At 41.1% G+C, this 22,370-nt stretch overlaps 1 protein-coding gene across 1 annotated transcript; it reads left to right on the plus strand.

Moving 5' to 3' along the window:
• The first annotated feature begins 399 nt into the window (after window positions 1–399).
• ZNF572 (zinc finger protein 572) lies at window positions 400–12,651 on the plus strand. The gene is made up of 3 exons (XM_025394809.1): window positions 400–519; window positions 8,864–8,977; window positions 9,604–12,651. Exons 2-3 carry the CDS (start codon window positions 8,899–8,901, stop codon window positions 11,112–11,114), a joined length of 1,590 nt encoding a protein of 529 aa, XP_025250594.1. The 5' UTR covers window positions 400–519; window positions 8,864–8,898; the 3' UTR covers window positions 11,115–12,651.
• Window positions 12,652–22,370: the final 9,719 nt, after the last annotated feature.

Below are 22,370 nucleotides of genomic sequence, written 5' to 3' on the forward strand. Positions count from 1 at the left end.
ACTCGGGAGGTTGAGGCAGGAGGATTGCGTGAACCCGGGAGTCGGAGCTTGCAGTGAGGCGAGATCGCGCTACTGCACTCTAGCCTGGGTGACAGAGCGAGACTCCGTTTCAAAAAAAAAAAAAATACTAGATTGATTTTTATTCTAATAGTGATGATAATTAATCTGATGATATTCTGATGGCAAGGAAAGGTATAAGCTCCAATCAGGCCTCTGTCGTAAGCCGCCTAACAAGTGACAGGAATGAGGTTCACAGCTGTCACAGCACAAGGAAAGGAAATCCACCCCCACGCTCCTTCTGGTCCAGGACCCTAAGGGTTAAGATCAACGAGAATTGGCCATCACTGCTTCCTAGAGCGGCTCTAGCAAAGCCGCCAGGGGAGATGGGGGTAACTTCCTGTTTCTGCCTTCCGGGTTTGAGAGTTTAGGACCCTGGGTTGGTGGGGTTAGAGGGAGAGGGGGCGCCTTCCTCCTGGACTGCTGGGGGTGCAGGGCGCCTTGGGTGTAGCACCCAGAACAGTGAGTTCCTTCTTGGGGGGAAGGGAGCCGAGGGTTGCGGGCTAGAGGAGTGGAAACAGCTCCGTCCAGGCTGCAGTGGACATCCGGAGAGAGATCCCGCTGCTGCCAGGGGCGAAGGCCCAGCATCTCCCACCGGCGGGCCACCGTCATCCTTGTCCGCGGGGTCCCTTAAGGGATCCTGTCGGCCGGAGACCGTTTGGTATCCTGGAACTTCACCCCCCAGCGTCTCCAACTTGTCCCTGCCATTGGTGGTTAAAACTAGGCGTCAGGCAGTGCATTTTTGAAGGATTTCTGATCAAAGCACGGCCCCACTCCGATCAGCTAGTTGCTCTGTAACAGTGAAAACACTCCTTCCCCATGGAGAGACATCTTAATGGCAGCCCTTTATGGCCTTGCCTTTGCCACCGTTTTGCTGAGCCACTGTTCCGGGGGCTCCTTTGCTGCCAAATTTAATAGTATTTTAGTAGGGAAAATGGAGGGGGGGAGGGTGGTAATGTGTTACCCAGACTCATGCTTCTTTTGTAAATACTTTGATAACAATATGTAACTTAGGACAGCAAAATATGTAACTCTATTCGAACAACTCCACCCCCTTCCTTTTTTGCATTCAGGTGTATGGCTTTTTCCCTCCCCTCACTCAAACACTGGGGATATTAGTAATGTAGACTAGTTTCACATTTCTCTAGAACAAATCCCTGCTTGCTGAGTGTGCTTATGGAATGTCGACTCACTTTGTTACAAGGTTTAGGAATGTAGATCTGTTTTCTAAAACGCCAGTCAATATATTCTAAAATAAAGGGACTCTTTGAGGATTATTTGTAGTTTGGCATTATGCCCAGCTCTGCTTCCCATTCTAGTTTATGATAATAGGTAAGAGGGTGAAAAAGGTCAGCATCCAAACAGACTTGGAGCTCAATCCTGCTCTAACACTTTCTAGGTGACCTTAGGAAAGTTTCTTAATACCTTTTAAACTCATCCTGTAAAATGCTGGTAGTTGTTCATACACCTCAGAGGGCTATTGTAAGAATTAAATGACAAATGTGTGGAAATTATTTCATTCACTACCTGGCACATAATAGGCAGCAATGGTGAAAATACAATATAAGTACAGATACTGTTTTTTGTTTTTAAAATGTGTGCTTTGTATATCCTTTTATGTCCTTATTTTTCTCCCAAATAATGATATTCTTTATATTCTGAAATGGATGCCAGAAGTCCATACGTCACTGCCTTCCTGTGGTAGATCACATCATTTTCTTCTTTTTATTTCTTATTTTTTGTTGTTGAGACGGAATCTTGCTCTGTCGCCCAGGCTGGAGTGGTGCAGTGACACGATCTCGGCTCCCTGCAACCTCCGCCTCCTGGGTTCGAGCGGTTCTCTTGCCTCAGCCCCGTGAGTAGCTGGGACTACAGGCGCGTGCCACCACGCCCGGCTAATTTTTGTAGTTTTAGTAGAGAACGGGGTTTCACTGCATAGCCAGGGTGGAACATTTTCTAGTCCCTTAAAATAGGTTAGTGATTGTTGGCTCCAGAAGACAAAGTTTAGGCTGAAATGGGTATTGTGAATATGGTAGACTTAGGAACTAAGTGCAAGGAGGAAGAGGTCCTCTTGAGGCTCCTTTTTATATTGCAGGGTTATTGGCTATAATTATTCCACCTCTGCTTTGTCCTAATTTCTCTTTACTGGTTATGTAAATCCTAACTTTCCTTTGAAATTGACTTCAAAGGTTTCCTTCTGTCAAGACCAAGTTATTCTTTTGAAACTAAACAGCGTGCTTTTTTTTCTTTAGCTGCTGCTTATGCCTGCATATTGATTCCTTGAAGTCTTTATAAAAGTTTTATAATTGGTGTCTTTTAAAAAAATATACTTTGTTTTTTAAATTAAAAGTGTTTCTAAGCTATGCGTGGACAATGAGGATTAGTATTCTGTCTTTGAAGCTTGATCCTCAAACCTTTAACGTGAAGATTTACTTTTTTTTTTTTTTTATTATATAAGTTCTAGGGTACATGTGCACAACGTGCAGGTTTGTTACATATGTATACATGTGCCATGTTGGTGTGCTGCACCCATTAACTCGTCATTTACATTAGGTATATCTCTTAATGCTATCCCTCCCCCCCTCCACAATAGGACCGGGTATGTGATGATCCCCTTCCTGTGTCTAAGTGATCTCATTGTTCAATTCCCACCTATGAGTGAGAACATGCGGTGTTTGGTTTTCTGTTCTTGCGATAGTTTGCTGAGAATGATAGTTTCCAGCTGCATCCGTGTCCCTACAAAGGACACGAACTCATCCTTTTTTATGGCTGCATAGTATTCCATGGTGTATATGTGCCACATTTTCTTAATCCAGTCTGTCACTGATGGACATTTGGGTTGATTCCAAGTCTTTGCTATTGTGAATAGTACTGCAATAAACATACATGTGCATGTGCCTTTATAGCAGCATGACTTATAATCCTTTGGGTATATCCCCAGTAATGGGATGGCTGGGTCAAATGGTATGTCTAGTTCTAGATCCTTGAGGAATTGCCACACTGTTTTCCACAATGGTTGAACTAGTTTACAGTCCCACCAACAGTGTAAAAGTGTTCCTATTTCTCCACATCCTCTCCAGCACCTGTTGTTTCCTGATTTTTTAATGATTGCCATTCTAACTGGTGTGAGATGGTATCTCATTGTGGTTTTGATTTGCATTTCTCTGATGGCGAGTGATGATGAGCATTTTTTCATGTGTCTGTTGGCTGTATGAATGTCTTCTTTTGAGAAGTGTCTGTTTATATCCTTTGTCCACTTTTTGATGGGGTTGCTTGTTTTTTTCTTGTAAATTTGATTGAGTTCTTTGTAGGTTCTGGATATTAGCCCTTTGTCAGATGAGTAGATTGCAAAAATTTTCTCCCATCCTGTAGGTTGCCTCTTCACTCTGATGGTAGTTTCTTTTGCCGTGCAGAAGCTCTTTAGTTTAATTAGATCCCATTTGTGTATTTTGACTTTTGTTGCCGTTGCTTTTGGTGTTTTAGTCATGGAGTCCTTGCCCATGCCTATGTCCTGAATGGTATTGCCTAGGTTTTGTTCTAGGGTTTTTATGGTTTTAGGTCTAACATTTAAGTTTTAATCCATCTTGAATTAATTTTTGTCTATAAGGTGTAAGGAAGGGATCCAGTTTCAGCTTTCTACATACAGCTAGCCAGTTTTCCCAGCACCATTTATTAAATAGAGAATCTTTTCCCCATTTCTTGTTTTTGTAGGTTTGTCAAAGATCCATTGGTTGTAAATGTGTGGTGTTATTTCTGAGGCCTCTGTTCTGTTCCATTGGTCTATATCTCTGTTTTGGTACCAGTACCATGCTGTTTTGGTTACTGTAGCCTTGTAATATAGTTTGAAGTCAGGTAGCATGATGCCTCCAGCTTTGCTCTTTTGGCTTACGATCGTCTTGGCAATGCGGAGTCTTTTTTGGTTCCATATGAACTTTAAAGCAGTTTTTTCCAATTCTATGAAGAAAGTCATTGGTAGCTTAATGGGGATGGCATTGAATCTATAAATTACCTTGTGCAGTATGGCCATTTTCACAATCTTGATTCTTCGTATCCATGAGCATGGTATGTTCTTCCATTTGTTTGTGTCCTCTTTTATTTCACTGAGCAGTGGTTTGTAGTTCTCCTTGAAGAGGTCCTTTACATCCCTTGTAAGTTGGATTCCTAGGTATTTTATTCTTTTTGTAGCGATTGTGAATGGGAGTTCATTCATGATTTGGCTCTCTGTTTGTCTGTTACTGGTGTATAAGAATGCTTGTGATTTTTGCACATTGATTTTGTATCCTGAGACTTTGCTGAAGTTGCTTATCAGCTTAAGGAGATTTTGGGCTGAGATGATGGGGTTTTCTAAATATACAATCATGTCATCCGGAAACAGGGATAATTTGACTTTCTTCTTTTCCTAACTGAATACCCTTGATTTCTTTCTCTTGCCTGATTGCCCTAGCCAGAACTTCCAACACTGTGTTGAATAGGAGTGGTAAGAGAGGGCATCCCTGTCTTGTGCTTTCAAAGGGAATGCTTCCAGTTTTTGCCCATTCAGTATGATATTGGCTGTGGGTTTTTCATAAATAGCTCTTATTATTTTGAGATATGTTCCATCAATACCGAATTTATTGAGAGTTTTTAGCATGAAGCGCTGTTGAATTTTGTCAAAGGCCTTTTCTGCATCTGTTGAGATAATCATGTGGTTTTTGTCTTTGGTTCTGTTTATATGCTGGATTACGTTTATTGATTTGCGTATGTTGAACCAGCCTTGCATTCCAGGGATGAAGCCCACTTGATCATGGTGGATAAGCTTTTTGATGTCCTGCTAGATTCGGTTTGCCAGTATTTTATTGAGGATTTTTGCATCGATGTTCATCAGGGATATTGGTCTAAAATTCTCTTTTTTTGTTGTATCTCTGCCAGGCTTTGGTATCAGGATGATGTTGGCCTTATAAAATGAGTTAGGGAGGATTCCCTCTTTTTCTATTGATCGGAATAGTTTCAGAAGGAATGGTACCAACTCTTCTTTGTACCTCTGGTAGAGTTCGGCTGTGAATCCGTCTGGTCCTGGACTTTTTTTGTTTGGTAGGCTATTAATTGTTGCCTCAATTTCAGAGCCTGCTATTGGTCTATTCAGGGATTCAACTTCTTCCTGGTTTAGTCTTGGGAGAGTGTAAGTGTCCAGGAAATTATCCATTTCTTCTAGGTTTTCTATTTATTTGTGTAGAGGTGTTTATAGTATTCTTTGATGGTAGTTTGTATTTCTGTGGGGTCGGTGGTGATAGCCCCTTCATCATTTTTTATTGCGTCTACTTGATTCTTCTCTATTTTCTTCTTTATTAGCCTTGCTAGTGGTCTATCAATTTTGTTGATCTTTTCAAAAATCCAGCTCCTGGATTCATTGATTTTTTGGAGGGTTTTTTGTGTCTCTATCTCCTTCAGTTCTGCTCTGATCTTAGTGATTTCTTGCCTTCTGCTAGCTTTTGAATGTGTTTGCTCTTGCTTCTCTAGTTCTTTTAATTGTGATGTTAGGGTGTCAACTTTAGATCTTTCCTGCCTTCTCTTGTGGGCATTTAGTGCTATAAATTTCCCTCTACACACTGCTTTAAATGTATCCCAGAGATTCTAGTATGTTGTATCTTTGTTCTTATTGGTTTCAAAGAACATCTTTATTTCTGCCTTCATTTCGTTATGTACCCAGTAGTCATTCAGGAGCAGGTTGTTCAGTTCCCATGTAGTTGAGCGGTTTTGATTGAGTTTCTTAGTCCTGAGTTCTAGTTTGATTGCACTGTGGTCTGAGAGACAGTTTGTTATAATTTCTGTTCTTTTACATTTGCTGAGGAGTGCTTTACTTACAAGTATGTGGTTAATTTTGGAATAAATGTGATGTGGTGCTGAGAAGAATGTATATTCTCTTGATTTGGGGTGGAGAGTTCTGTAGATGTCTATTAGATCTGCTTGGTGCAGAGTTGAGTTCAATTCCTGGATATCCTTATTAACTTTCTGTCTCGTTGATCTGTCTGATGTTGACAGTGGGGTGTTAAAGTCTCCCATTATTATTGTATGGGAGTCTAAGTCTCTTTGTAAGTCTCTAAGGACTTGCTTTATGAATCTGGGTGCTCCTGTATTGGGTGCATATATATTTAGGATAGTTAGTTCTTCCTAATGAATTGATCCCTTTACCATTATGTAATGGCCTTCCTTGTCTCTTTTGATGTTTGCTGGTTTAAAGTCTGTTTTATCAGAGACTAGGATTGCAAGCCCTGCTTTTTTTTTTGTTTTCCATTTGCTTGGTAGATCTTCCTCCATCCCTTTATTTTGAGCCTATGTGTGTCTCTGCATGTGAGATGGGTCTCCTGAATACAGCAAACTGATGGGTCTTGACTCTATCCAATTTGCCAGTCCGTGTCTTTTAATTGGACCATTTAGTCCATTTACATTTAAGGTTAATATTGTTATGTGTGAACTTGATCCTGTCATTATGATATTAGCTGGTTATTTTGCTCGCTAGTTGATGCAGTTTCTTTCTAGCATCGATGGTCTTTACATTTTGACATGTTTTTGCAATGGCTGGTACTGGTTGTTCCTTTCCATGTTTAGTGCTTCCTTCAGGATCTCTTGTAGGGCAGGCCTGGTGGTGACTAAATCTCTTAGCATTTGCTTGTCTGTAAAGGATTTTATTTCTCCTTCACTTATGAAACTTAGTTTGGCTGGATATGAAATTCTGGGTTGAAAATTATTTTCTTTAAGAATGTTGAATATTGGCCCCCAGTCTCTTCTGGCTTGGAGAGTTTCTGCCGAGAGATCTGCTGTTAGTCTGATGGGCTTCCCTTTGTGGGTAACCCGACCTTTCTCTCTGGCTGCCCTTAACATTTCTTCCTTCATTTCAACTTCGGTGAATCTGACAATTATGTGTCTTGGAGTTGCTCTTCTCGAGGAGTATCTTTGTGGCGTTCTCTGTCTTTCCTGAATTTGAATGTTAGCTTGCCTTACTAGGTTGGGGAAGTTCTCCTGGATGATATCCTACAGAGTGTTTTCCAACTTGGTTCCATTTTCCCCATCACTTTCAGGCACACCAGTCAGACGTAGATTTGGTCTTTTCACATAATCCCATATTTCTTGGAGACTTGGTTCATTTCTTTTTACTCTCTTTTCTCTACACTTCTCTTCTCGCTTCACTTCATTCATTTGATCTTCAATCGCTGATACTCTTTCTTCCAGTTGATCGAGTCGGTTACTGAAGCTTGTGCATTTGTCACGTAGTTCTCGTGTTATGGTTTTCATCTCTATCAGTTCTTTTAAGGTCTTCTCTGCATTGATTATTCTAGTTATCCATTCATCCATTCTTTTTTCAAGGTTTTAGTTTCTTTGCACTGGTTACCTAGTTCCTCCTTTAGCTCTGAGAAGTTTGATCAAATGAAGCCTTCTTATCTCAGCTCGTCAAAGTCATTCTCTGTCCAGCTTTGTTCCGTTGCTGGTGATTCGCTGCGTTCCTTTGGAGGGGGAGATGTGCTCTGATTTTTTGAATTTCCAGCTTTCCTGCACTGCTTTTTCCCCATCTTTGTGGTTTTTCTCTGCCTTTGGTCTTTGATGATGGTGACGTACTGATGGGGTTTTGGTGTGGGTGTCCTTTCTGTTTGTTAGTTTTCCTTCTAACAGTCAGGACCCTCATCTGTAGGTCTGTTGGAGTTTGCTTGAGGTCCACTCCAGACCCTGTTTGCCTGGGTATCAGCAGCGGAGGCTGAAGATAGAATATTGCTGAACAGCAAGTGCTGCTGTCTGATTCTTGCTCTGGAAGCTTCGTCTCAGGGGTGTACCCCACCATGTGAGGTGTGAGGTGTTGGTCTGCACCTAGTGGGGGATGTCTCCCAGTTAGGCTACTCAGGGGTCAGGGACCCACTTGAGCAGGCAGTCTGTCCATTCTCAGATCTCAACCTCCATGCTGGCAGATCCACTGCTCTCTTCAAAGCTGTCAGACAGGGGCATTTACCTCTGCCGAGGTTTCTGCTGCTTTTTGTTTAGCTATGCCCTGTCCCCAGAGGAGGAGGCTACAGAGGCAGGCCGGCCTCCTTGAGCTGCTGTGGGTTCCACCCAATTAGAGCTTCCTGGTGGCTTTGTTTACCTACTTAAGCCTCAGCAATGGCGGACGCCCCTTCCCCAGCCTCGCTGCTGCCTTGCAGTTAGATCTCAGACTGCTGTGCTAGCAATGAGGGAGGCTCTCTGGGTGTGGGACCCTCTGGGCCAGGTGTGGGATATAATCTCCTGGTGTGCCGTTTGCTAAGACCCTTGGTAAAGCACAATATTAGGGTGGGAGTTACCTGATTTTCCAGGTGTTGTGTGTCTCAATTTCCTTTGGCTAGGAAAAGGAATTCCCCTCCCCCTTGCACTTCCCAGGTGAGGCGATGCCTCACCCTGCTTTAGCTCTCGCTGGTCGGGCTGCACCCGCGGACCAGCGCCAACTGTCCGGCACTCCCCAGTGAGATGAACCCGGTACCTCAGTTGAAAATGCAGAAATCACCCGTCTTCTGTGTCGCTCATGCTGGGAGCTGGAGGCTGGAGCTGTTCCTATTCAGCCATCTTGGGCGTGCCCCCCCGAAGATTTACTTTTTTGCATTGTTATTTCAGGGTTAACCCTTAATTCTAAACACTTGGATCTGAGATAAGATTTTCTAAAAGGGCTGCTAAGAGTTGTTTTTCTTATTTTCAGTATGGTTCATGGAACATTCTGTGCCCCCTATTGTTGTGTTGGAATGGTTGGGAAGGAATGAGGAAGCATAAACTTTAACATATACCTCCAAACATAATTTATTTTCTTCCACAGGGTTTCTGATCTCTAACTTGGCTGTGATCATTGTGATGGAGCAAGAAAAAAAACTGTTGGTTTCAGATTCTAACAGCTTTATGGAGAGGGAGAGTTTGAAAAGCCCCTTCACAGGTGAGCGATCAAGACGATGGTCTGAATCCTTGGGAAATTTGATGTAGAAAGAACAGGACACTAGAATGAGACAAACCTTAATTTAATTCCTTGTTCTGTCACTTATAAGCTGTGTTAATTATTTCGGCCTCATTGTTCTCATCTTTAAGAAAATGAATAATACCGATTTCACATATATTTTAGAATTAGTGAAATACCCCATCCAAAGCTACTGTTTGTAATAAATAATGGCTATTGTTATTTCTATAGCATTTGCTCAGATTTTAGCAAAGCTATTGTCTAGTTTTTACTTGAGATGGTATCCTGTTCAATTTCACTCCTATTCACATCAATCCTGTTTTTTCTCTTAAGTCTTCTAGAACAAAATTTAATGCATTTCTTTTTAGATTGATGTTCCCTTTGCCAATAATGGTTCAAATAATGCATTAGTGTAGTTGCTAAGTACAAAAAAAATCCACCTGCTTCTGGTAAACAGAGGAAAAGAAGTGAAACTGTCTTTAAAAACTTTTTTATATGAAATATTTATGAGGTTTTACAGTGTTATTTCCTCTCTTCCACTGCAGTTTAGAATTTGCGTCTCTGGCAGAGGTGCAGAATATGGTTAGAATATTTGTTTATTCTTGCAGGAGATGAAAGTATGAATAATTTGGAAACTGTTCACCACAATAATCCTAAGGCAGATAAACTTAAAGAGAAACCTTCAGAATGGTCTAAAAGACATAGACCACAACATTATAAGCATGAGGATGCAAAAGAAATGCCACTGACATGGGTTCAAGATGAGATTTGGTGTCATGATTCCTATGAGAGTGATGGCAAGTCAGAGAATTGGGGAAATTTTATAGCTGAAGAGGAGGAAAAACCCAGTCACCAGGAATGGGACCCAGGAGAACATACCAATGCCTGTATGCAGCAGAATTCATCCTTTGTAGACAGACCCTACAAATGTTCCGAATGTTGGAAAAGCTTCAGTAATAGTTCTCATTTGCGTACTCACCAGAGGACCCACTCAGGAGAAAAGCCTTATAAATGCTCTGAGTGTGCAAAATGCTTTTGTAACAGTTCTCACCTGATTCAGCATCTAAGAATGCACACAGGAGAGAAGCCCTACCAGTGTGGTGAATGTGGGAAAAGCTTCAGCAATACCTCCCATCTTATTATCCATGAGAGAACTCACACGGGAGAGAAACCCTATAAATGTCCCGAGTGTGGGAAGAGATTCAGCAGCAGCTCTCACCTTATTCAGCATCACAGATCACATACAGGTGAAAAACCATATGAATGTTCTGTCTGTGGAAAAGGCTTCAGTCATAGCTATGTCCTAATAGAACATCAGAGGACTCACACTGGAGAAAAACCTTATAAGTGCCCTGATTGTGGGAAGAGTTTTAGTCAGAGTTCCAGCCTCATTCGCCACCAGCGGACACACACAGGTGAGAAGCCCTACAAATGTCTTGAGTGTGGAAAAAGCTTTGGTTGTAATTCTACTCTAATAAAACATCAGCGAATACATACAGGAGAAAAGCCTTATCAATGTCCAGAATGTGGGAAGAATTTTAGTCGTAGTTCAAACCTTATTACACACCAGAAAATGCACACAGGAGAGAAATCCTATGAAAGTTCTGAATATGAAGAAAGTTTGAGTCAGAACTGCAATGTTATAGAAGAATGCAGAATGCAGTTAGGAGAAAAACCATATAGATGTTGTGAATGTGGAAAGAGTTTTGGCCTTAGCTCCCATCTCATTAGACATCAGAGAACACATACAGGAGAAAAGCCTTACAGATGTTCTGAGTGCTGGAAAACTTTCAGTCAGAGTTCCACCCTGGTGATTCACCAAAGGACACATACAGGAGAGAAACCTTATAAATGTCCTGATTGTGGTGAATGCTTCAGTCAGAGCTTTAACCTTATCAGGCACAGGAGGACCCACATAGGGGAAAAACCTTACAAATGTACCAGCTGTGAGAAATGCTTCAGCAGAAGTGCCTACCTCAGTCAGCATCGGAAAATTCATGTAGAAAAGCCTTTTGAGTCTCCTGACGTTGGGGATTTTCCTCGTCAATGGACTTGGAAAAGCTGTTCAGGGGAAGTGCCCCTCATCCCTTCATTTTCAGTACCAAATTCATCTTCCTGAGTCCCAAAGCCTGGTGATGGTTTTTTCTTCCTTGTTGGACCACGACAATGTAGGTATTCTGTGATTGATGTGCCATAAAGTTTCTTTGATGTGTTTGTTAAAACATTTGGAAAAAGTCAACCTCCCAGTTTAAAGGATGGGAAGACCCCAATCACCAGGTTATTGGATCTGTCCAGTGAGAGATTCATCCACCAAGGATGAAGAAAGGAGGACTTTAAAAAATTTAAGGTAAGATAGTAATAGCTTCAAAAGAAATGTACAGAGTAATCCTGAGAGTAAGCAAAGGAACCGTGAGAACCTGAAGCTAGAATTGCTATTGAATTACTTTATTTTATCTTCGTTTACTAGGTAGAGATACATCATTACCAGCCTCAGGGGTTTACCCAGAGAAAGGGTATTTTTGAGCAAATAATGTGATTTCCTGGCTATTTTGTTGGGGCTTAAGAAGGAAAAGATTTTTTTTTTCAAATGCATTTTTAGTCACTAAAAATAAAACTATTGTAGCATCTAGAACTATACTGTCCAATACCATAGCCTCTAGCCATATGTAGCTATTTGTATTAAGATTAATTGAAATTTTAAATCCAGTTCCTCAGTCACACTAGCCACTTTCTAAGTGTTCAGTAGCTCTATGTGACCAGCAGCTGCTGTATTGGATATTATAGAAGGTTCTTTCATTCAAGATCATTATTCTTGACAGACCCATAAATATTTCCTATAAAGACTGTAGAAATGTGTTCTGGAGGGTTTGCTCTCCAAAAGGTATTGTAACATAGAGTAGAACTGGAATACAGTATTGAAGACACTGGGTTTAGAGATTGGATATTTTAATGATTGCGTGTTCTAATTCATGTGCTGCCGACTGAGTTATCTAGTGATATGACCTCACTGTCTTGACCAAAGCCAGAATAGAAGGCAGCATTCCTGAATTCTGTCTTACAATTTTTAATGAAGAGCCTTTTCCCCAAGTTATCCCATTATGTAATCCTTGGTCAGCTCAATAACTTGGTTCTTTTTCTAATAATTAACTCACTAATTCAGAGCCAGTGTCCAAGGACAGTTTGCCATTAAGGAGTAGTGAGACTTCTTAGCTTCAGTACTGACAGTTTTCTTTTGCCTCTTGACATAATTGGTATATGGATCTGATAACTGAGGCCCCATCTTCCCTACTCATTCTTATGGGAATGATGCTTTGGAAATTATTAGATATATCCTATTCCCTTCCTCCCATTTTATTTCCTACTAGTGCAAAAGGTAGACAAGTAGGAAGGTTAGGACTCCTGAGTTGCCCATGATTTCATTTAATTTTTTGGATTCAGAATATATTTTATGAATAATATGCAGAGATGCATATTATGAATGTGAAGCCAGAATGGGTCAGTTGTAGCTGCTGCAAAGGTCTGTAGCTGATGGTCATTTAATTGCATGGGGATTATTTTATCTTTCATGATTGTGGTGCACCTGATACTGGCAGGGTATTTGTGTGTTTTTGTATTGTTATTTGATTACAAAAATAAAGCAAAAACTAACAAATAAAGGTATTGAAGAAGAATTTGGGGGAAATTTTCTACTTTCAGAAAAGGGGGAACACATTAGGCATTATTGGCCTTTTATTTTTATTTTTTTCTTATTCATTAATTTTTTTTTTTTGAGACGGAGTCTCACTCTGTCGCCCAGGCTGCAGTGCAGTGGCGCGATCTTGGCTCACTGCAAGCGCCACCTCCCGGGTTCATGCCATTCTCCTGCCTCAGCCTCCCGAGTAGCTGGGACTACAGGCGCCCACCACCACGCCTGGCTAATTTTTTGTATTTTTAGTAGAGACGGGGTTTCACTGTGTTAGCCAGGATGGTCTTGATCTCCTGACCTCGTGATCCACCCGCCTTGGCCTCCCAAAGTGCTGGGATTACAGGTGTGAGCCACCGCACCCAGCCCTTATTCATTAATTTTTTTTGAGATAAGGTCTCACACTGTCAACCAGACTGTAGTGCAATGGCACCATCATAGCTGACTGCAGCCTCAAACTCCTGGGCTCAAGGGATCTTCCCATCTCAGCCTCCTGAGTAGCTAGGACTACAGTGCACGCCACTGCAGTCAGCTAATTTTAAAATTTTTTAGAGACAGAGTCTTGCTATGTTGCCCAGGCTGGTGTTGAACTCCTGGCTTCATGCAGTTCTCCTCCCTCAGCCTCCCAAGCTGCTGAGATTACAGGTGTGAGCCACCAAACCCGGCCCATTATTGGCTTTTATATGACCTCACCTGAGTATTTTTCTGTCTTTGTATGTTATCTGGTATTGCCCAAATTTTATTAAATTGTAATATTTCAGGACAAGTTTTTATAGTAACTAATAGTTTGATTAATGCTTGATAACTAAGGAGTTATCAACTTAGGAGTTTGCTGATAAACTTAGGAGTTTGCTGTTGAGGCTGAAATTCAGTTACAAGGCAGCAGTGGTTGGGGTGATACAAAATCAATCACATGCTCTGTGGCAGGTAGCCACTCTGAGCCTCAGTTCCCTCATCTGTAAAACAGAAATAACGCCTGCCTTACAGGGTTACCATAAACATTAAATGAATGTTTGCAAATCATATAGCACAGTGCTTAAACATAGCAGGGTATCAATAAATGGTAATTACTTGCTGCTGCTATTATTAATTGAAACAAACTGAAAAAAAAAGTTATCCACATGTTTTGAAAGTAGAAGTAGTAGTACAGCCCCAAACTTATCTTACTTGTAGATTCTTTATGATCAACTTCAGGAATTTTAACGGATAAAATATTGGAAAAGCACAGGACTATATTGTTTGCAGACTGTCTAAAACACTTTTATTTTATTCACCTTGTAAGCAGCTATAACAAAAAAAACAGGAAATTTTACTAAATTTTCTTTTTATTCATGAAACAAAGAATTTGGTTTAAACTGGAAAAGAACAAAATCACAAGTTCAATATAAGTTAATTTGCATCTGAAGAGATTAATAACAGGTACAATTTATGTCCTGTCACCATCACCTATACAATGTACTATGATGGCTGGTAATATATAAAATCTATTTCACAAACCTTGATGTCTACCAGAATAAAGATGTTCACATCTTAGATGGGTTAAGATGGGCTCCATTAGTAGAACAATTTGGCAAAAATCCTTGTCTCTTTGGATTGAAAATGAGGAAAACAAAAAAGAGATTTGTACCTTATGATGGAGAAGATAACATAGTCAAACATAATATGTGATGCGTTTATCTCAGTTTCATTAATCAGCAAGTAGACTGTTTAGCTCCATGAGAAAGAAATTCTATATTCTCTATTTTTCTTGCTAGCATAAAGGACTTAGCATGTGAATAAAGAAAGCATTCTTTATTTACAAGTGATTTATTTCATGGTTTCTTTTTACTTAAATAGAAGACACCTATAATGTATATTTTTCCTACTCAAAGAAGGAGCTCATATATATTTTCCATGCCATAGCATAGGGACAGCCATGTCAATGCATGTACTCACAACTATAGGAGGGAACTCACTCCCTAACTGCTGCACAGACTACCAGAGGGCATGTAAGCATAAGTCTCTGTAGTAATTAAGGTAAAGTCTTAACTCCCATCATCCCAAGTTATCCAAGTTGGGTCTACCAAATGGGCCTTCTCCTTAGTGCTGTAGAAGTTTCTATAGCACTAGAAACTTGAGAGGTGAGAGGTAGTGGAGTACAGCGGTACTGTGACTGTTACCCTTTATGCATTAATCATTGATCTCAGCCAGTCTCATTTTCTGAACTCATGGTGCTTTAGTCTCCTTAGTGTTGCCATAACAGAATACCTGAGCTGGGTAATTTATAAAGAAAAGAGGTTTTATTTGGCTCGTGATTCTGATGGCTGGAAAGTCCAAGAGCATGGGGCCAACATCTGCTTGCTTCTGTTGAGGGTTTCTGTGCTGTGTCATAACATGGCAGAAGGTCAAGGGTGAAGACAGGACTTGCAAAGGGGCAGGACATGAGAGTTGCAATCACTCCATAACAGCTCACTCTCAGAAACTAATCCTGTATCATGTGAGAGGTCTCCCGTGAGAGAGAGAGGTCACTCGCGGACAAGAATTGTACAAGAATTGGCAGCACGCTGCCTATAAGAGCAGAGGGAGCCCCCGTGACTCAGATGCCTCCCATTAGGCCCCACTTCTTAAAGGTTCCACCTCCCAACATTGCTACACTGAGAATTAAGGTCCCAATATGAGTTTTGGTGGGGACACTCAAATCATAGCATTTGGTAACAAGACTGTCATTACAGTAGTCCCCCCTTATCCAAGGTTTTGCTTTCTGGGGTTTTCGTTACCCTTGATCAACCATGGTGTGAAAATATTACATCACTACTCTTGCTCTTTGGGGCCTTTATTAAGTATGGTAAGGATTATTTGAAGATAAGCATTATGATACCACAACAGTAGATGTGATAACTGAGATGGCTACTAAGTGATTTATAGCAATCCAGGCTGGAAATAGTGGGATAGTGAGACATTTTGTCATCCTACTCAGAACAGCAGGCAGTTTAAAACTTAGAAATTATTTCTGGAGTTTTCCATTTACATCACAATGCCTACATCATTTATTTCATTTCATGTCATCATGAAGCCATTGTACTCTTTCATCATCACCTCAAGAAGAAAGGTAAGTACAGTACAATAAGATATTTTGAGAGAGAGACCAAATTCACATAACTTTATTACAGTATATTATTATAATTGTTCTATTAGTTATTGTTAATCTCTTACTGTACCTCATTTATAAATTAAAATGTATCATATTTAATTTGTGATAAAATTAAACTCTATCATACATAAACTTTGTGTATGGAAAAAACTTAGTACGTATAGGGTTCAGTACTGTCCTTGGTTTCAGGCATCTATCGGAAGTCTTGCAATGTGTCCCCAGCAGATAAGGGGGACTACTATGCTTTTTAAAATTCTGTATTTGATTTTATGTATTTATTTCTTCTTTCAAGCAGTATAACCATTCATTCAACAAAAATTTACTTGATGCCTAACATGTGTTTAGCAGAGGTCATGTGACAGTGGGAGGGGCAAATGTGAGGACAATCCAGTTGTAGGAAAACATGCAGTTTTTTGGTTGGCTACTTTCTCCTTGGCAGCTCTGGAACTACACTTACTCTACTGAATCCTTAATCTTCAAACTTAACAGATGATCTGAAAAGCTAGAGATAACAGTAGATTAAAGTGGGTTATGTTTTCTCTGTGAAAATGCAAGCTCTGTGAAGTTTGACACAGTGCTTTGCACATAGTCGTGCTTAATAGTTATTGGGTGGGTGTCATATGCTTATGTGTTTTATGCTAATGTGTAAGAGTACACCCTTCCAGGATATGGATCCATTTTTGTGACTGAATGGATCCAGTTTTGTAACCCTTAAGCCCAACACAGAGCCTGGCATATGAAGTGTTTATGGGTTTTGGTTGAGGGGTTTTCACCAATGAATAAAGTCTGCGGGATTAGATTGTATAATCCCAGTGTCTCCTTGGGCTGGTTTGTAAATGAAAGTTGCTATGATAGGAGGCTGGGTGTATCCTCACACTAACCTTAGAGGACATTTAAAAAGTGTCCTGGCTGGGCACAATGGCGCATGTCTGTAATCCCAACACTTTGGGAGGCTGAGGCAGGCGGATCACTTGAGGTCAGGAGTTTAAGACCAACCTGGCCAACATGGTGAAACTCCATCTGTTCTAAAAATAATAATAAAAAAAATTAGCCAGGTGTGGTGGTGTGTGCCTGTAGTACCAGCTACTCGGGAGGCTGAGGCAGGAGAATTGCTTGAACCCAGGAGGCAGAGGTTGCAGTGAGCCAAGATCGCATTACTGTATTCCAGCCTGGGTGACAGAGCAAGACCTTTCTCAAAAAAAAAAAAATATGGCCGGGCGCGGTGGCTCAAGCCTGTAATCCCAGCACTTTGGGAGGCCGAGACGGGCGGATCACGAGGTCAGGAGATCGAGACCATCCTGGCTAACACGGTGAAACCCCGTCTCTACTAAAAAAAAAATACAAAAAACTAGCCGGGCGAGGTGGCGGGCACCTGTAGTCCCAGCTACTCGGGAGGCTGAGGCAGGAGAATGGCGTAAACCCAGGAGGCGGAGCTTGCAGTGAGCTGAGATCCGGCCACTGCACTCCAGCCTGGGCCACAGAGCGAGACTCCGTCTCAAAAAAAAAAAAAACAAAACAAAACAAAAAAGAAAAAACAAAAAATAAAATAAATAAATAAATAAATAAATAAATAAAATGAAACGTGTCCTGATAATTCACTACCCTGAGCTTCAGATTGGACTCCATAGGACAAGTTTAAAACTTGTTTCAAATTTAAATTTCAGTCACTTTCTAGCTTTGTATTTTGTACTTACCTACCTTGTAGATTTGGTGAGCAGTGAATGAGGTGAACTTGGCATATCGTAGGTGTTAAGGAAATACTATTTTCCTTTTCTGTCCGCCCTCATTTGCTCATAATTTTGCCAGAGATAGACTTTAGGGACAGGAATGTTGAATCATTTGTTGGATTGATTATTTCTAGGTTTCTAAAATGGAGACATTAATAATGCTTAGCTCATGGGTTTATTGTGAGGATCAGTGAGATGATGTATGTAATGTGCTCAGTATTCCTGATACTTAGTCATCACTCAGTATTAACTGTTACTACTATTGTTACCATCAAAGGTGGCTCTAGACCAGCACGGGTCTTTGGGTCGTCTTTGAAGTTAGCCTCAGAGATATGACTGTCCCCCGAGGCCACTAAAATAGTGCAATCTTTTTATTATTATTTACGCCATGAGTAGGAAGGTACATGAATAAGAGTATGGGGACATGAATAATAGCAAGCTATTCAGGAGGCTGATAATGTAACACATCATTTTTATAATATGGCAGCCAGTTGAGCAACTGCTGCATTTTCTGTTTAAAAATTATCCCCAGCTCGGTGTGGTGGCACATGCTTATAATCCCAGCACTTTGTGGGATGCAGAGGTGGGAAGATCACTTGAGCCCAGGAGTTGGAGACCATCTTGGGCAACATAGTGGGACCCTGTCTCTACAGAAATTAAAGTTAAAAAAAATACCCTACCTGTCACTCCTCTCTCTCTTTTATTTCTATTTTGTTCTCTTTTACCTCTTTCTGGCCCTAACCTCTGCCTCATCTGTCCATATGCCAACCCAAATTTAAGATTTTTACTTTTTAAGAGACGGGGTTTTGCTCTGTCATCCAGGCTGGAGTGCAGTGGTGCGATCATGGCCCACTGTAACCTTGAACTCCTGGGCTCAAATGAGCTTTTTCCACCCCTTTAATTTGTTCCCCATCCTTGCCTCTCATCAGCCTTCCCAAACCCCTGCTATGAGGTTGGAATCAAGTCAAAGCTGAGGATGGCACAAGTGCTGGGGTTAGTTATAAGGATACAGATGGAAACAGAATGCCAGGCAATCATGACACAGTGCGCCTGTAGCCACTTCCAAGCTTGTGGGTGCTTCCAAGCTTCCAGGTGGCTTGTGGGCACTAAGACAGCCAGGTTTCTGATGTAACATTGCTTGACTCTGGTAAACTCAGCACATATTCTAGAATTTGACAGGTTGAGGGATGGAATGAAAGCTTGATTGAAAAATGAACATTATTAATTTTAAGCCTTACTAAGTCATGGATAAATGTTCCCATTAAGAACATATTAGTTGGTTAGCCTGATAGATACAGGTGAAAGATTTTCCCCCTTAACATTGCTTTTTTCTAATAATTAAAGTAATACTTGCTAATTGTAAAATATACAAAGAAGTATAAATTAGGAAATACATTTAAGTAGGAAGACCAGAATTAAAATGACCCATAATCATTTTTTCCAAGGATTACTTACCTTGAAAATGCTGCGGTCTTTCCCAGTAACCTCTTTTCTAAGCATATATATGAATAAATACTTAAAATTGGATTATATGGGGTGTGTGTGTGTGTGTGTGTGTGTAGGTACATGTAGCATTGTGTCTTTTTTTTCTTAATATTACATCATTTGTCATTTTTTACTTGTTTTAAAATTGTTAGGCTTTTAGTGGCTTCATAATATACTGAATGGCTGTGTCAAAACAATTTAATTGTTTTAATGTAGGACATTTATATTGTTTCTACTTGTTTGTTATTAAAAATAAAATAACACTGGCCAGGCACAGTGGCTCATGCTTGCAATCCCAGCACTTTGGGAGGCTGAGGCGAGTGGATCACCTGAGGTCAGGAGTTCGAGACCAGCCTGGCCAACATGGTGAAACCCCATCTCTACTAAAAATACAAAAATTAGCTGGGTGTGGTGGAGTAGCACCATTAAGCTGATTGTACCTAGTGAGTAAGAAGTAGTAACCACTCTGGACTTACTGGTAAGACATTTGTGTGTCAGAGGGTAGGATATGAACCCAACTAAAATTCAGGGGCCTTCTACCTCAGTGAAATTTCTAGGGGTCCAGTAGTGTGGGGCCTGTCAAGATATCCCTTCTAAGGTGAAGGACAAGTTCTTGCATCTGGCCCCTTCTATAAACAGGAAACAATGCTTAGTGGGCCTATTTGGATTTTGGAAGGAACATGTTCCTCACTTGGGTGTGTTGCTTTGACCCATTTACTGAGTGGTTAGAAAAGTGCAGGGGCTGCAACAGATCCTGGCTGTTAGGCAAGCTGCATTGCCACTTGGGCCATATGATCCAGCTGATTCAATGGTACTTAAGATGTCAGTGGCTGATAGGGATGCTGTTTGGAGCCTTTGGCAGGACCCCATCAGTGAATCACAGTGGAGGCCTTTAGGATTTTGGAGCAGGGCCCTGCTATCATCCACAGATAACTACCCTCCTTTTGAAAGACAGCTCTTGGCCTGCTACTGGACCTTAGTGGAAACTAAATGCTTGATCATGGGCCACCAAGTTACCATGTGAACTGAACTGCCTATCATGAATGGGGTGTTATCTAACCCACCAAGCCATAAAGTTGGGTGTGTACAGCAGCACTCCATCATCAAATGGAAATGGGGTATTGATCAGCCTGAGCAGGTCCTAAAGGCAAAGGAGATTCCATGAGGAAGGGACCCAAATGCCTATGTTTCCTGCTGCTACACTCTCTCTCTTCTCTCTCCCAGCCTGCACCTTTGGCCTCATGGGGATGACCCTATGATCAGTTGACAGAGGAAGAGAAGACTAGGGCCTAGTTTTTAGATGGTTCTTCATATATGCAAGTACCACCTGAAAGAGGACAGCTACAGCACTGCAGCCCCTTTCTAGAACATCCCTGAAGGAAGGTAGTGAAGGGAAATCCTTCTGTGAACAGAATTTCAGGCAGTGTACCTCACTGTGCACTTTGCTTGGAAGGAGAAATGGCCAGATGTGTGATGACATGCTGATTCATGGGCTATAGCCAATAGTTTGAATGGTCAAGAACTTGGAAGGAACATGACTACAAAACTGGTGACAAAGGAATTTGGGGAAGAGGTTTGTGGATAGACCTCTCTGAGTGAGCAAAAGATGTGATGATATTTGTGTGCCATATGAATGCTCACCAAAGGATGACCACCTCAGCAGAGGAGAATTTTAATAATCAAGTGAATAGAATGACGTGTTCTGTGGATACCAGTAGGCCTCTTTCCTTAGCCACCCCTATCATTGCCCAATGGGCTCATAAGCAAAATGGCCATGGTGGCAGGGATAGTGTTTATGCATGGACTCAGCAACATGGACCCCCACTTACCAAGGCCAACCTGGCTACAGCCACTCCTGAGTGTCCATTCTGCCAGCAAGAGACCAACATTGAGCTCCTAATATGGCACCATTCCCCAGGGTGATCAGTTATCTGGTGGCAGGTTGATTACAATGGACTGCTTCCGTCACGGAAGGGGCAGTCATATGTCTTTACTGGAGTAGACACTTACTCTAGATATGGATTTGTCTTCATTCATGCAAGGCTTCTGCCAAAACTCCAACCATGGACTTACCAAATGCCTTATTCACCATCATGTTATTACACACAGCATTTGCTTCTGACCAAGGAACTCACTTCACAGCCAAACAAGTGTGGCAGTGGGCGCATGCTCATAGAATTCATCGGTTTTACCTTGTTTCCCATCATCCTGAAGCAGCTGGCTTGATAGAATGGCAGAATCACCTTCTGAAGTCACAGTTACAGTGCTAGCTAGGTGACAGTACTTTGCAAGACTGGAACAAGGTTCTTTAGAAGGCCGTATATGCTGTGAATCCGCATCCAATATATTATACTATTTCTCCCATGGCCAGGACTCATGAGTCGAGCAACCAATGGGTGAAAATGGGAGTGGCACCACTCACCATTGCCCCTAGTGACCCACTAGCAAAATGTTTTCTGTTCCAGTGACATGTTCTGCTGGCCTAGAGGCATTAGTTCCAGAGGGAGGAATACTTTTACCAGCCGACACAACAATGATTTCACTGAATTGAAAGTTTAAAACTGCCACCTGGCCAACGTGGACTCCACATAGGCTAAGAAAGGAGTTAAGGTGTTGGCTGAGGTGATTGATCTGCACTACCAAGGGTGAAATTGTAATATTACTCCACAGTGGAGGTAAGGAAGAGTTTGTCTGAAATACAGGAAGTCCCTTAGTTTTACCATGCCTTATAATTAAGGTCAGTGGGAAACTATTATACAATAACTGAATCCAGGCAGGATTATGAATGGCCCAGACCCTTTAGGAATGAAGGCTTGTGTCACCCCACCAGGTAGAGAACCACAACAAGCTGAGGTTGCCTTGCTGAAGTTGAAGGCAAACGGAATACAGCATATACAATAGAATAAAGTAGTTATAAAAACTGGCTATACCCACATGACCAGTTAACAGAACTGAGGACTGTAATTGTCATGACTCTTTCCTCCCTATTTTGTTAAGAATATGTTCATGCATAGATACGTACATCTTACACAGATATTTGTTTTCTTTCCTCTCTTTCATTTAGCATTAACAAAATTTATTGACTGTTAGTATTTAATTAAGTATTGTTAATTTTACATCACAGTATTCAAGTTATGGGATATCAGGAGAAGAGTAAACATCACTAAAGAAGTTCACCTTCTCTTCTGGGGATGGAATTTGTGTGTTTTTGGTTGTACACAGGATAGTTGTATCATGTTAGGTGGAATTATGACATTTTTATTATCTTTATTTGGAGATGAATTATGGTTTAAGGAGATGTGTATGGGTGATAGCTTAACAAGGGGTGGACTTGTGATGGTTAATTTTAGG

This window comes from Theropithecus gelada, chromosome 8, assembly GCF_003255815.1.
Source record: "Theropithecus gelada isolate Dixy chromosome 8, Tgel_1.0, whole genome shotgun sequence".
NCBI lineage: Eukaryota > Metazoa > Chordata > Mammalia > Primates > Cercopithecidae > Theropithecus > Theropithecus gelada.